This window comes from Grammomys surdaster, unplaced genomic scaffold (assembly GCF_004785775.1).
Source record: "Grammomys surdaster isolate TR1022 unplaced genomic scaffold, NIH_TR_1.0 139, whole genome shotgun sequence".
Lineage (NCBI taxonomy): Eukaryota > Metazoa > Chordata > Mammalia > Rodentia > Muridae > Grammomys > Grammomys surdaster.
In genome coordinates, this window is record NW_021604597.1 from 2,342,940 (window position 1) to 2,357,265 (window position 14,326).

The following is a 14,326-nucleotide window of genomic DNA, read 5'->3' on the forward strand; positions in this document are numbered from 1 at the left end:
ACCACCATCTGGTTGCATGCAGAATTTAGTATAGTTTTATTTCAACTTGACATAAGACAGAATCATCTGAGGGAATCTCAACTGAGAAAATGCCTTCATAAGATCTGATGTAGAGAGGTGTAAAGGGCATTTTTCTTAGTAATTGAAGGGGAGGGAGGACAAGTGCCTGTGGTTCTGAGTTCTCTAAGAAAGTAAACTGACATTATCAGAGAGGCTTCCTCCTGCCGCAGATGGGAACAAACAAAGAGACTCACAGCCAGACATTATGCAAAGAGTGAGAAACCTTTGAACATTCAGGCCTAAAAGGGTGTTTCCATCAAATCCCTCCCATCAGGATTCAGGGAACAGTTGAAAAAAAAAGAGGCAGAAAGAATCTAAGAGCCAGAGGGATGGAGAACACACACCACACTACCATTACCACCACCACCACCAACAACAACAACAACAAAACCAACCAAGGTCCCTCTAAATCAATAGGATTGTCGTACATATGAATTCATAGAGACAGAGACAACACATCCAGGACTTGCATGGGTCTGTAGCAGATGAGGCCCAAGAGCTAAAGAAGAAATGGACACACACCTTCATCCCCAACTCAGATGCTAGCTCCAATTAATAACCACTTGCATATAAAAAATATTCTTTTCTCCAAGGGTGTCTTACTGGGGAAACAAATACTCTTAAGGGTAGGCTACATGCCCAGCAGTAGACAGCACCAACAGGAAACGGAAAGCAATGGCAGCTTTGGAGGTTCCTTGATTTCATGATGTTATATCAGAGCTTGCTTTCTTTTCTTTTTGTTTTTAAAATTGTCTTTTTAAATTCTATTTTTTATTTCTTATTTTATTTTAAAATTTATTTTATTTATCTCCCTCCCCTTTCCCCTACAGGTCCTTTTTATGGCTTCCAGTTTTGTGTTTTTATGGTATTCTTGAATGTGCAAATCAGTGAGTCTCTGTATTTATATTTGTTTCTTATGCCTTTTCTTGGGCTCTTTTCCTTCTGTTTGTTTGTTTTGTCCAATGCCAACGTCGATGTGTTAATTTTTGTGTATTTTATTTTATTACTATCCCTTAGGTGCCAGTTTGTTTTCTAATGAGAGATAGAAAAGGTGGATCTGGATCGAGAGTGGCGTGTGAAGGAACAGGAAGGAGACATGGTAGGACACATCATGCACTGGATATATTATGTGAGAATAAATCTATTTCAGCAAAAGGAAAAAAAACTAGAAGAAAAAGCAAGGAAGGAAGGAAGAAAGGAAGGAAGGAAGGAAGCTGAGCAAGTCATGAAGAGCAAGTCAGTAAGTAACACTCTTCCATGGCCTCTGTATCAGCTTCTGCCTTCAGGTTCCTGCCCAGTCTTAGTTCTTGCCTTGGTTTCCTTCAATGGACTGTGATTCAGGATAAGTAAGCCAAACAAACCTCCCCAAGTTGATTTGATCATGGTGTTTCATGACATCAATAAAAGTCCTAAAACAGCAGGTGTACTTAATGTCCAGTGTTAATAAGGGACTCGCATTATCTTCCAGATCGACTCTCTGGGGCTGCACACTGGCTGATGGGATATGGACAACTCTTTTAAAATTCCTTGGTCAAGTTTTACAATTTCCGGTTCTTCTGTTGACCTAATGACTAGTAGGCTTCTATTATGAAGAAAAGCTGGGTCTACTCTTGTGTCTGTAAATACCAGGGATAGCCTTAGGGAGTCCTAGACTGGAGCCCAGGGTGCTGAAGAATACAGCTTGAGAGGTAGAAAACCAAGAGTCAAGGGTGAAGTGAAATCGGGCATGGGGTCCATGTTTCATTACTTTCAAAGCCCAGGAACACCTAGGAAAACTGTCTGGCTGCCATCGTTGATATGCATGAGCATACAGAACCCAGAGCCATGGCCCTATCAATGCATTTGAGAACAGTCTTGCTCTGAGCATGACCTCTCAAAAGACAACAAGCCTCATGTTGCCTCTGACACGTGCACTATCCACTCTATGGCCAGCCTTTGCTCCTGCAGATTCTGGGGAAGGTAGCTCAGCACACTCAAGGTCCTAAGGAAACAAGATGACTAGCCACCCATTGATCTCTCATGGAGAGATCAGGGAGGATTCTTCCTTTGACTATGAGAAGTGTGGTGAGAATGGAGCTGTGGAAAGCATACTGCTTTATTCTGTTAAGACATTAACAAGGGGTTGGGAGATGGGTCAGTGGGTAAGAACATTGTCCTGCAAGCATAAGGACATGAGTTTGAATCCTCAGCACCCACAGAAAACGTCAGGCATGGCTGTGCATGCCTTGTCACCTTAGTCTTGGTGAAAGTAAACAGGAGGATCTCGGGAGCTCCCTGGCTAATCATCTTAGCCCAAAAGACAAGTTTCTGGTTCTGTGAAAGACCCTATCTCAAGCCAGTAAGTCAGGTAGGACTAGAGGAAGATGCCAAACTTTTGCTCTGGCTCCCTTAAATGTTAGACAGACAGACAGACAGACAGACAGACACGCACACACACAATTAAAAAATTATAAAGTTGATAACTGCCTGTGGTGCTTTGAGGATGTCTCTCACAGTCCTGGACATCTGAATGGCTGTTCCCCAGGTGGTGGCAGTGTTTGGGTGGCTTAGGGGATGTGGTTTGGCCAGAGGAAATAAGTAACTAGGGTTGGGCTTTGAGGACTCAAAGCCTTGTTCTGTTGCCAATTTATTCTCTCTGCTTCCTGTCTGTGGTTCAAGATGTAGATCTCAGCTTTCCTGCTGCTACGACGGATTCTTCTCCTGAAACCATGAGCCTTGGTCATGTTTTGTAAGTAATACACTGCCATATGTAAGGAAATTTAGATACTGAACAATGAAACAGACAAAGGCCGCTTTACTATGTTCTGGTCTTATGTACCATTTCTGCATTATAAAATGGCAATAGAGTTGGTAGCAGTTGTGTGTGTGTGTGGGGGCAGGATCTAGAGTACACATTCCCAGGCCACATGACACATCCTGAACACCTTCCCAGGTGATTCTTAGGTCCATAAATGCTCCAGAGCCTCTGCTTATGGGTTATAAGCTCTCTGACTGAATTGGAATCTGCTTGTCCCACAGTGCCTTTCAAGAGCATTCTCACAGAGGACCAATTAAAACTGCTTTCTTCCATAGTAATTTTATAAGACTAATTCCTTTCCACAAACTTTCTCCTCTCTCTCTTTTTTTTTTTTTACCTTTTTTTTCTTAGTCTCATATTTGCAGACTCTGACAGAATGTCAATCAGGATTTTAAAAAATCTTCCAGGACGTGTACAGAAATGATATTATTTTACCCAATGATAGAAACTTTTCCTGGCTTATGTGGGTTTCTGAGTATTTTTTCTTGCCAGTTCCCTCAAGTGGGAGGCCTGGATTGAGCCAGTGATGAACATTCTGTCAATACTTTGCCTGGCCCCTGAGTCGCTGGGTACCATAGGCTTAGTAGGGGTCATGGAACCTAAATCATTTTCAGTCCTTGAAGTAAGTCAATACTTTCAAGATTCTGTAAGAGAGTCGGTGGATATAATCATGAGGTCTTACCCCTGACTAGTTAGAGGACAGTGTTAGTGTTTCTGGGCCTTTAAATAGATGCATTCCCGATAGGAGAACGTAATGTTCAGAATCATCATGGCTTCATTTTGTTGCTGTGATAAAATATCCTGCCCCGAACAACATAGGTGAGGAAAGGACCATTGTCTCTCCATTCCCAATTACAATTCATTACCATGGAGAAGTCAAGGCAGGAACTTACTACATCAGAGCCACAGTAAAAAACAGAGAGAATAGATGCTGGGATCCTTGCTTGCTTGCTGTCTTAGTGCTTACCTAGCTTTCTCTACTCTTACATAGTATGGGGCTCAACTCATGAAGTGCAGCTGCTTACAATGATCTGGATCTTCCTATATCAATAAACAGTCAAGACTGTTCTCCATAGGCCAATCTGACCTAGACATTTCTTCAACTAACACTCTTTCCTCACGACACTTGAGGTTGCGAGAAGTTGACAATCAGAAGCTCATCACCATGAGAGTATCTTAAGATTGGTTCAAGACCATTCGGGTTTGTTAATGCCCATGGCATTGGAAATGATCATGTGAATTTTGCTGTAATAACTCTCCATGTCAGGCAATACTTAATATTCAAACAGAAAAGTGTTGATAGCCACTACAGAAGTCTAGGATGAACTTGGCCTTCTCCAGTGCCCCAGTACAAGTGACGATATAGGAGTGAAAATTATATAAGCACTGAAGAACAGAGAGGAAGAGAGACCGCAAGAGCACTCAAGGATGTCAATGGCATTTTGGAAGATGAAAGTCGGATAACAAAGACTCATTCCCAGCATACAATAGGAGAGAGCTCATTCCCATCATGCAGTAGGAGAGGTGGAAATCAAAGTGTGAAGACACAAGGATCAGAGATCAAGGTGGGAGGCAGGGGCATTGCTGAAGTTATTAGGGTCAAAGCCCTAAAAAGCTAGGCTTGGCCACCCATTTTCAATATGTCAAATGCAGAGATAAGGAAGTGTAAAAATCAGGAAAAGGAGATTTATTCAACATGACCAAAATGGGAAAAGGAACAAGGCATCCCAGTGAAATCCATCTTCCCCACCAACTGAGTCCCCACCAACTGAGTCCGTAAGGTTCAGGTGTAAGCAGAGAACAGTGGATAGGCATATAGCTAAGCTGTCCTACTCAAGGTGTGGTCTCGCTCGCCTTGTCTCGGTATCCTTCTGTCCTACAGAGTGGTCTGGGAAGTGGTTCACAGTGCCTGAAATCTCTGGAGAGAATATTTCCCCTCCAGCAGGCACTAGGGAGGGGTTCAGCCTTTCCCCTTCCATAGGATGAGATCTCTGAGGAAATTCAGATTCCTTGAGGACTGTCTGATAGACAAAGGGCACAGTGTCTGTTTTGACTGTCTCTGTAAGGCTGAAGGTTTTTGAAAAGATAGACTCTTCTCTTCCCCAGGATAGAGGAAGGAAGGTTCCCAACTCTACAGAGACAAAGCTACCTGACTCAGGACCCAGGAGCCCTGGGACCCACGGATTTAAATGAAAACAGAAGATTCGAGTGAAAATGTCCCCAGCCCTTACTGACACACTCATCACTGTCACCAACACAAGCACCACCAACTCCCTTCCCATGCTCGGCTCCTAACATCAGCAATGAGTTTAGGAATCTCATCTGTTCTGCCCAAGGGAAAGTTATCTATGGACACTGGGCTGGGAAAACTGTCTGGGCTCTAACCTAGGCATCCCAGGAAAAGGGTCCATGAAGAGAAAGCCTTCTTCTGTACCCTGTCACACTCCTAAACAGATGGTTAAGGAAAAGCTTCTGATATTATAGAAGTAGCAGGAAAGGAGCACACAGAAAAGCTGCCTCAGAGAAACAGACTTAGCAGAGAGCAGAAGAAAACTTCATTTCAAAATGATAATTAGTATTCTCTGGTTATAAAGGACAAGCCAGAGAATAAGATGGAGCTTACAGAAATTGAAGACGTGGAAATTAAAAATGAAGTATTTGATATCAAGGTTGGGAGACAGCATTAAGGAAATCTCATAGAACACGGGATAAAAAGACAAAGACATGGAAAATAGAAAAGAAATGAGAATCAAAGAGCGATGGAGGAGGCTCACAATGCAAAGGGAGACATTCTCAGAAGCTCAATAAAAAGAAGAAAAAAGTGAGGCAGTATTAAAACTATCTTAAAGCCCAGACATTGGGAGTACATATTACTAGATGTTAAAATAAATTTCTTAGTACCATATATCAGGGGTAGGAAAGTGGTTTGGTAGTAATCAGTGCCCACTGCCCAAGCATGAAGTCCAGAGTTCAAATCCCAGCACTGAGCAGGCATGACTACGTGTGCCTCTAACTCCAGCACTGTGAAGGCAGAAGCAGGGGGAACAGAGGGACTTCTAACTAACTCCAGGTTCAGTGGGAAGCTCCATCTCAAGTGAATAAAGAGGAGGGAGAGAACAGGATACTTGACTAATGTCCATGTGTTCTACGGGAAGCCCACAGCCAGCTCTGGCCCATGTGTTGATAATTTCCATCAAGTGGCTTATTAAAATGTCTTGAGTTTTAGACACAGAGTTGGCCACCATGCAAAAACTAGATGGGGGTAGAAATCTTGTTCTTGAGAAACAGCAAAAAACTGGGAAAATATAACAGACAAGAGAAGAGTAAGTTCAGACAGTTTCACCTTAGAAATACATTTATGTTTTTTAAATAGACAGCGATGCAGGAGGTTCAATTATGATGACTAGATGCAGAAATTTATTTTTTTTAAAGGTTGGAGACACAGGGAAAGAGACACCATCAAAGAAATAACGTAGGAAATAACACAAGAACACGTCCTGGAGAAGACGGGCAAAAAGCAATGGCAGGAATTCTAGTGAGATTTTCACTGTTGAAGTCTTAGCTCTTTTTAAGAATCGTAAGAGATGGTAAGGGATGAAAAGGTATAGTAAGAAAAGGGGAGAGAGTGTGGGAGAGAGGCTTGGATTATCCACGGAAGCAGGAATGCACAACCAATGCACACCAGCAATCAGGGACTAACGGCATCAGCTCATTCACCTGTGAGTCAATTTGACTCAAATTGCTTTTCTAAAAAAGAAAAGGCAGACTTTAGCTTTTAAAAATAGGGACTTTTCCTTACTAAAAAAATATTTTTCCTGGTGTCAGAATGAATGTACATTATGAGAAAACAGAATATCTGCTCAATAACGAAAAGAAAAATAACACTGATGTAACAGAATGCCAATCCTAAGGTTTTGGATGCTACTCCGCTTATCAGTAACACATTAACTGTTTGGGGAGCTGCTTATTTTAATTATTAAGGGCATTTCCATATGTGAAATCATTTCTAACCCACACTTTTATTTATATTATATACCTGTCAAAATATTTCTGATGGCCTTACTTTTTCACTATCAAAAGTAACACCGAAGAGCAGCCATTGCACACCAGGCTCTAGGTTCTCATCTCTGCACCCACATGGCGGCTCACAGCCCATTTGTAACTCCAGTTTCAGGGGATCCAACGCCCTCTTCTGGTTCTCATAGACACTGCACTCATGTAACAGCCATCCATGCAGGGAAGATGCTCATATATATAAAATAAAAATAATTAAACTAATAATTATCTTTGTTCAATCAGATTATTATGCCTCACCAAGTCTGGATTTTTTTTCTTTTAAAAATACTGAGAAAGTTAACGCATTTCTACCTGTTTCTGGGAGAAACCTCAGATCCTACTAGTGGTCCCATGTGAATAACTGCGTAGCTGTCTTGAAATAACCATGTCCAATGTTACACTATTTTCATTGCCCACATCATTCATTAAAACTAAGCATTGATCTTGGCTTTTTGGGCCTGGCAAGGAGAAACAGAACTCTCACTAACAAGGCAGAAACCAGCCTGGACTAACATTTGATGTCTTGTCTGTATCTCATACAAGTGTATGCCCTGTGCCTGCACACAGCACACACGACTACATGCAGTGCTATGCAAATGCTGGGTCACAAGCAAATAAAAGTCTGACATGGTGTATTTGTAGAGAGACACTCTCATGCTTATGTAAGTATCTGGAAATTTGTTTCAAATAGTAGGCAGTTACTGCTTCATCAGAAAAGCACGCTGCTTATTGCCTGCCTGTGCTCTGAGCTAAGTTAGAAGCAATTGTTCTAATGAGAGAAGACTGTCCACCCTGAAAGAAACCGAGATGGAAGATTGCAGCATGCAGACTTCATGCTTCCATCCAGACTTCCAGAGCTGCTTCACCTGATTGGGCCCTTTTAAAGCATGACCTCTGCAGCCAACGGCCTCAGGGACTCACCTGCAAGCATTAGGACCCTAAAGGACCCCTTTAAAAACATTGTGTTCTAGCAAAGACTTTTGTTTCTAGTTAGCATAATTGGAAAGGGGCTAGTGAAATCGAGGAGGACGGGGGGTACCCTCACAGCCCATGTCTGCAGAACCTGTGAGTTGGAATTAATCATCTTGAGTCTGGCTCAGAAGAAATACTGGCATAAAAACAGCCTTAGTAGAAGCATAATTTGTATTAAGATTAACAACGGATCATTTGACAGCACACAATCCCAAAAGCCTCGTGACACATCTGGGCCCCCACATGCGGCCTTGTGTATCGTCTCTAATTTTGCTTGCTTCTGAACTTAGTGTTAAAGTGCATAAAAGGTTGCATTTCTAATGATTTCTATATTTTAATGAAATCATAAAATATCAAAGTCTACATTCTAAATATGTTTCCTACTAACTCCCAATTGCAGTTGATGTAAAACCAAAGCCACGCTTTTATTTATTCAGACAGGACGTCTTTAAATCTCGCTGGCATGTGGAGACAAGAAAGACAAAACTGTGAGGTTTGGGGGTTGGACAACTGGGAAGGGCAAGAATAAAGGCACAGAGCTCTGGCCTGTCTACACAGGCCAGCACCACCTCCAGCCCTGTGGCTTCCAGGCAGCCTGGGGTTGGGGGTAGGGGCTGAGGGTGGGGTGAGAGTGGAATGGGGCACTGTGGGAGTCACAGGATGCAAAGTTGCCTAGTTACGGAGTGAGGGAAGATCTATGGATCACTTCTGATGCATCTGTTTGTGGACACTGGATTCCACAGGGCGTCATACAGAATAACAACAGAAAGTAGAGACACCAACACATACCCATGAATTCATCCGTGTTGGAGGGAGTCACTGTAAGTGTGCTCCCCCCCAACCCCCGTCTCAAGTACCCCTGGGTATTATCCCCCACTGGCCAGCCTAGGCAAAGCCACATATTTACTTCCAACTGACAGCTGCCCATTGTTTACCCATCCTCCAAACTACACAGGAAGAGCGTGAGAGACAAGACCTCCTGGTAATGCTGCATGGACACATTCATGAGCAACTAACTCTTCCTAAAATCCAGCCCAATGCCATGGACAGGGGTCCCCGTACTTCGAGGTCATGTGATAGAGATATCTGTTGTAGGTAAAATGCCAAATGTTTAAACATTGAATGACCCACTCTCCACTCCAAAACTTCTGATTTATAGAAACCAAGGGTCATATTATCCATCATTCATAACCTGTTAAGGCAGCTGCATTCAACCAAATGGTATAAAATGGTGGTTGGTGGGCCTACTAGGCACCCTGCCCTCCTATCAACCCTCAGTTGATGAACGGGAAGAAAAACTGCAGAGGTGTGCAATATTGGGTCATGTACCTTTTGCTGCCTGCCCTTCTCACAGGGAGAATTTGACATAATTTTAAAATTCCTTGGCTGTACACAGGAATAGGATGTTGGATTCTTAGGCATTCGTGTATAAGAAAGGTTTATTAGGCTACTCTTATGAGACATCACAGCAAGATACACAAAGCTGGCAGAGTTCTGGTGATTATCAGGCCCCAAGCCAGGCCAAACCTGTTGCCCACCATACACTCGGGATATCCCAACACGCAGGGGAGGACGACTCCCAGCATGCCTTACTTCTCACTCACCTGACCGTGGGCAGGAAGCGCAGCATAGGCCATGGGTGGGTTCATCACTCCTTTCTGCTTAATGAGAAGCATGCGTTTCTGGTCCTCACTCAGGTGTGCTCTGGGAGCCTGCAGCTGCGGTGGAGGCGGAGGAGGCTGCTGGGGAGGCTGCGGCTGCTGTGGCTGCGGCTGCTGAGGCTGCTGGATGTAGGGCATCAAGGGGGTTTTGTTGGGGTTGGCCATAGGGGGCGTCATTCTCGGACTCAAGTCCGCATTAAAATGGGTCAGAGGCTTAGTGTTGCCATAGCTGAGAATATTGTGCTGTTTGTTTAAGGAGTTTGTACCCAAGTTATTTGGCTGCTGACTGATCATATTCATGTGATTCGAAGGGAGGTAGTTGTTCATGGTCGTCTTCTGCAGGCTGTTTGCCATTGCAGGCACTATAGTGTTTTGGTTGTTAAAGGCTTGGGGGTACATCATTGGGCTATTTGGTTTTTCTGAAGCAAAAGCTGTTCCATATGGACTTGATGGTGGCCCTAAGGGAGACCAACTTGAAGTCTGATTTGAGTGCTGCTGCTGCTGCTGTTGTTGTTGCTGCTGCTGCTGCTGTTGCTGCTGCTGCTTCTGCTGCATGAGTTTTGCCCTCTGTTGTTGCTGGGCGGCCATCTGTTTGAGCTGTTCTGCTGGGGACATGTCAGAGCTGGGCACTGCCACAGAGCCTGACCCTGAACCAGATACTGCCACAGAGACTGGATTAAGGAGATAGCCATTGCCAGGCCGAGGTGGGGCTTGACCTGGAGTGTGGGCTTGGGTTGGAGTCTGGGGGGACTGGACAGCACAGTTAGCTGGTGAGCTGGCAGAGTTTGGAGCCACGGGAGTGTTGGCCACGGATGGTAAGCTAGTGCCTGTGGAAACAGTAGAAAAGGGAGGACCGGAAGATGAAGGTCTGGCCTGAGGCGATCCCAGAGAGACGTGGGCAAAAGGAGAGTGAGAGGCATCACTCTTCACACTCACGCTCTCCTGAGAGAGTGGGGTCTCCATGGTTGTCTGTGAGAATTCCTGCTCCTTCTTCTCTTCAAAGTCTTCATTGAACAGGTCCTGGATGTCATCTTCTGGAACCGTGTTGGCCAGTTCGTCTATTAGTTCTTGCCACTCTTGGTCATTCAGGTTAATGTCAGAGAACAGCTTGTTCTGATTAGAAAGTGATGTTTCTGATGTGTCTATGCAGGCAGGGTCATCAAGGGGCTCCTGTTTGAGGTCCTTGTTCTGCAAGATAGCAAAGCTATCCTCCAGATCCCCACAGCCATTGACAGGGAGCTTAATCTCAGGGAGCCTGCCGTTCTTACTGAGATCTTCTAGAAGCCCAGGAGTATGAGCAGTGCTGTTCTGCAAGGGCAAAGAAGGCTTGAGGTCAAGTTGGTGAAGGGGAGAAGCTGAAGGCAGTGGCATGTTGTTGATGGCTTCCAGCCCCGTGCTGAGATCCTTTCGGATGCGCTTGCTTGTCGGTGAGAAGCTCCCATCGCAAGCACCATTCTGCTGGTCCCCGTTTAGCGGAGATCGGGCCCCTTCCAACTTCCTCTTCACAGTCTCTTGCAGCTGGAAAAGAAATGGGAGAGAAGACAATTTAATCTCAGCCTGAACTCTTGAACACTGCGACATGCACTGTTGTGGATTACCTCTGTGTGTGTTTCCATGTGTCTGTTGATACATGTGCACTTGTGCGTACATGTATATGGAGGACAAACTTTGTCACTGTCCACCTTGTTTTGAGACAAGGTGTCTCACTGGCCTAGGGCACACCCAGGAGGTGAAGCTGGCCATTGAGAATCCAGGGACTCATTTATCTATGTAGCGATGGGATTACAAGTGGACATGTACTGACTGAATAGTCTCCTTAGCCCACAAACTATATTTTAAATGCTCTAGAACATTCTAAAATCAGGCATCGCCATGATTAGAAGTCCGTGAGAAAAGACTTCATCTAAAAGCAGAGTTCAGAGAGCTCAGGGATGTGCAGGATCAAGATCAAGGTCACAGCGAGGGTCACCTGTGAGCATTTTTCCAAATGAGAGACATGGTACTTGAAATCATCAAGGAATTACATTGACGATATTTTGAAGAACACTAAAGATGTCTTTTTTGAAAAATCACTTTATTGTGATAAACTTGCAAATTGGAAAGAGAAAGAAAGGAAGAAAGAAAAAAGAGACCATGCAGAGAGATCTCCATGGCTTTTTCCCAGATCCAAAGCCTACAGCACTCAGTGAACGACTCAGAGTAGCTATCCTGAAGCTTGGCACTTGGCTTTGGGTTTTCCGATTTCACCAAGTGACACTGTTATGCGTTTCATCACAGGAAACCAAAAAGTGAGGAAGAGCAAAACTAGGAAACAATTAGTTTTATATCCTTTCACGACTCATGTACTTTGCTTGATTTATGTCCCTCCCCATCACCAAACAATAGCGTTTCCTGTTCCTTCCCATTGTACTATATCCACATATACATTTGTGTACGAATATACGTGTATACATTACAGAACAGATTCCCATATGAAGAAAAACTTGCATTTTTTTTTCTGAGAGTGGGTAACGTCACTTAATATGATACTTTCTAAATCCATTTTTTCTGCTAATTTTATGGTTTGCTTTTTCTTTTCTTTAGAGCTGAATACTGTTCCATTTTATGGATGCAGCAGACTTTCTCTATCCATGTATCTGTTGATGGATGACTAGGTTGGTTCCATCTTCCTGCCATAGTGACTAGTGCAGCGAAACGGTCCTATGAATGTGGATTTAACACATTACTGAAATATCGATAATGAAGATAAATGTTGAACATGGCCTAAAACGACCGCGTGCATCTGAGCTTATGTCACTTTCAGGAGCATCTGCTGTTTGGTGTGTTTCCATCGTCTCCCATGACGGTTTCCTCTTCCATCGTCTCCCATGACGGTTTCCTCCTCACTGTTGTGCATTCTCCGTTGCAAATGATGGGATTCCTCCAGGTTTCTCCTTAACGTTTCCCCTTCTGTTCATTTATGCAATTTCCTCTACTACAAGACCCTTGGCCATCTTCCCGAGGTTGATGGTCACATACTGTGTAGCCAGCTCCATCTCTGCTGAGCCCCACCAACTCCAACTTAGTTCAGGGCCATCTAAAACTCAATCCGATCCTCACCTGTTCCCTGTCTCAGTATCTGCCAGTTATCCAGGACAGACGTGTGAGCCTTGTACAGAGACACTCATCTCGTGCCCACCCACACAGTCACTGCCCCTGACCAGGGTCTTCTCTGGATGACCCACTTCCTCCCTCATCTGTTCTTGTACCCACTGTCTAATTCTCATATCTATTCTGTAGACTGACACCTTCTTCAAAAGACACATTGTGGTGTGGTTCCTGTTTATAAGCCCAAGCGATCAGTTTACAATCTCAACTGCCATCTTTGGATCTTCCTGTCATGACTTTCCACATCCTTCCCATGCTCATCCAGTGTGTCTTCCATCAATTCTCCTTAAAGACTTTTAAAGAAGATATCTACATCTGTATCTGTGTCTGTCTGTCTATCTGTCTCTCTGTCTCTCTGTCTCTCTGTCTCTCTCTCTCTCTCTCTGTCTCTCTATCTATATCTATATCTATATCTATATCTATATCTATATCTATATCTATATCTATATCTATATCTATATCTATATCTATATCTATATGTGTGTGTGTGTGCGTGTGTGTGTATGTGTGTGTATGTATGCGCATCTATATATATATACATATATACATATATGTATATATATTATTTTTTCTTTGCTTGGGAAAAAAAAACCTTTTCTCCTTCCCTGGTTAATACTTCTTCTTTCCTCGCCCTTCCCTGGTTAACACGCCCTCTCTCCTCCCCTTCCCTGGTCAATGGTTGCTCATTTTTCATATCAAATTTCAGATTCCTCTTACTGTATGAAGCTGTGTACCCCTTCCTTTCCCACCCCAGCCACCCACACTCAACTGAATTAATTAGAATAAGTTTTTTCAAGCTGTCTATATACCCCATCATAGACATTGTCAGACTTTGTGCCGAGAACTTAGGGACTGTGGCTGCCTGGTTTCCTGGGTGTCTGCAGTGGTCAGGATCTTAGCAACAGTTAAATAAGAAGCTGCAAAAGAAGTCTAATTCATAGATGCTACAAGTGAGTTTGAAAAAGAATAGAAATCAGCTTGGCAGTCAGAAGGGATTTTTGATTGAGGATCTTCACTCCTGGTAACAACGGATGGGATGCTCTCTTGCTCCAAGGAGTGTGTTTCAGACTCAAGTTCTTGCTAACTCTATGAGTTTATTTGTTTTATACCCAGTTAATCCCTTTGACACTGTTCTTGACAGAAGAACACTGGCTGTGGTCCATGGGTGTCCACAGAGTGGGTGCTGGGGAGATGCAAGCTGAACGGACAAAGGCTTTCCATGGTCAGGTTCCCACTCAGCTGCGTGAGAACAGGAAACAGTAGAGGGCCTAAGTAGTACAGGGTGGAGTCCCCAACACTTCTTCCACCTGGGTACCTTGTGCTCTTGGCAGAGATGACCTCAGGGGTGACAGGTGTTGGATTCCTTCTGAACTGCACTTGGTAGAGTTGGCAAGGCTCTAGAGGAGCCCCTCGGATTGTAACACTGCTCTAAAGGTGAAGTGAGTTTTAAGGAATATGTACTTTCTTGGAAGCAGAGAATTAGGTTTTTAAAAGTAAACAGAGTCAAAGGGTTCCTTGAGCCAAACTTCTATTTGATCATTTTCCTAAACCCTCCAGTTTTAATTACAAACCAGACCCTGTTCTATTCACTCAGTTGAAGCTCTTAAACAGCTGAGAGCAACTGGGACACACC

The 14,326-nt window shown here is 43.8% G+C and overlaps 1 protein-coding gene across 1 annotated transcript in view; it reads right to left on the reverse strand.

Annotated features, from left to right (window-relative positions):
* The window catches only part of Maml3 (mastermind like transcriptional coactivator 3), a 422,065-nt gene that overhangs the window by 161,243 nt on the left and 246,496 nt on the right, over positions 1-14,326 (reverse strand). Inside the window, exon 2 of the mRNA XM_028763564.1 lies at positions 9,490-11,064. Within this exon, the coding sequence (XP_028619397.1) occupies positions 9,490-11,064 (1,575 nt within the window). The remainder of the gene's footprint in view (positions 1-9,489; positions 11,065-14,326) is intronic.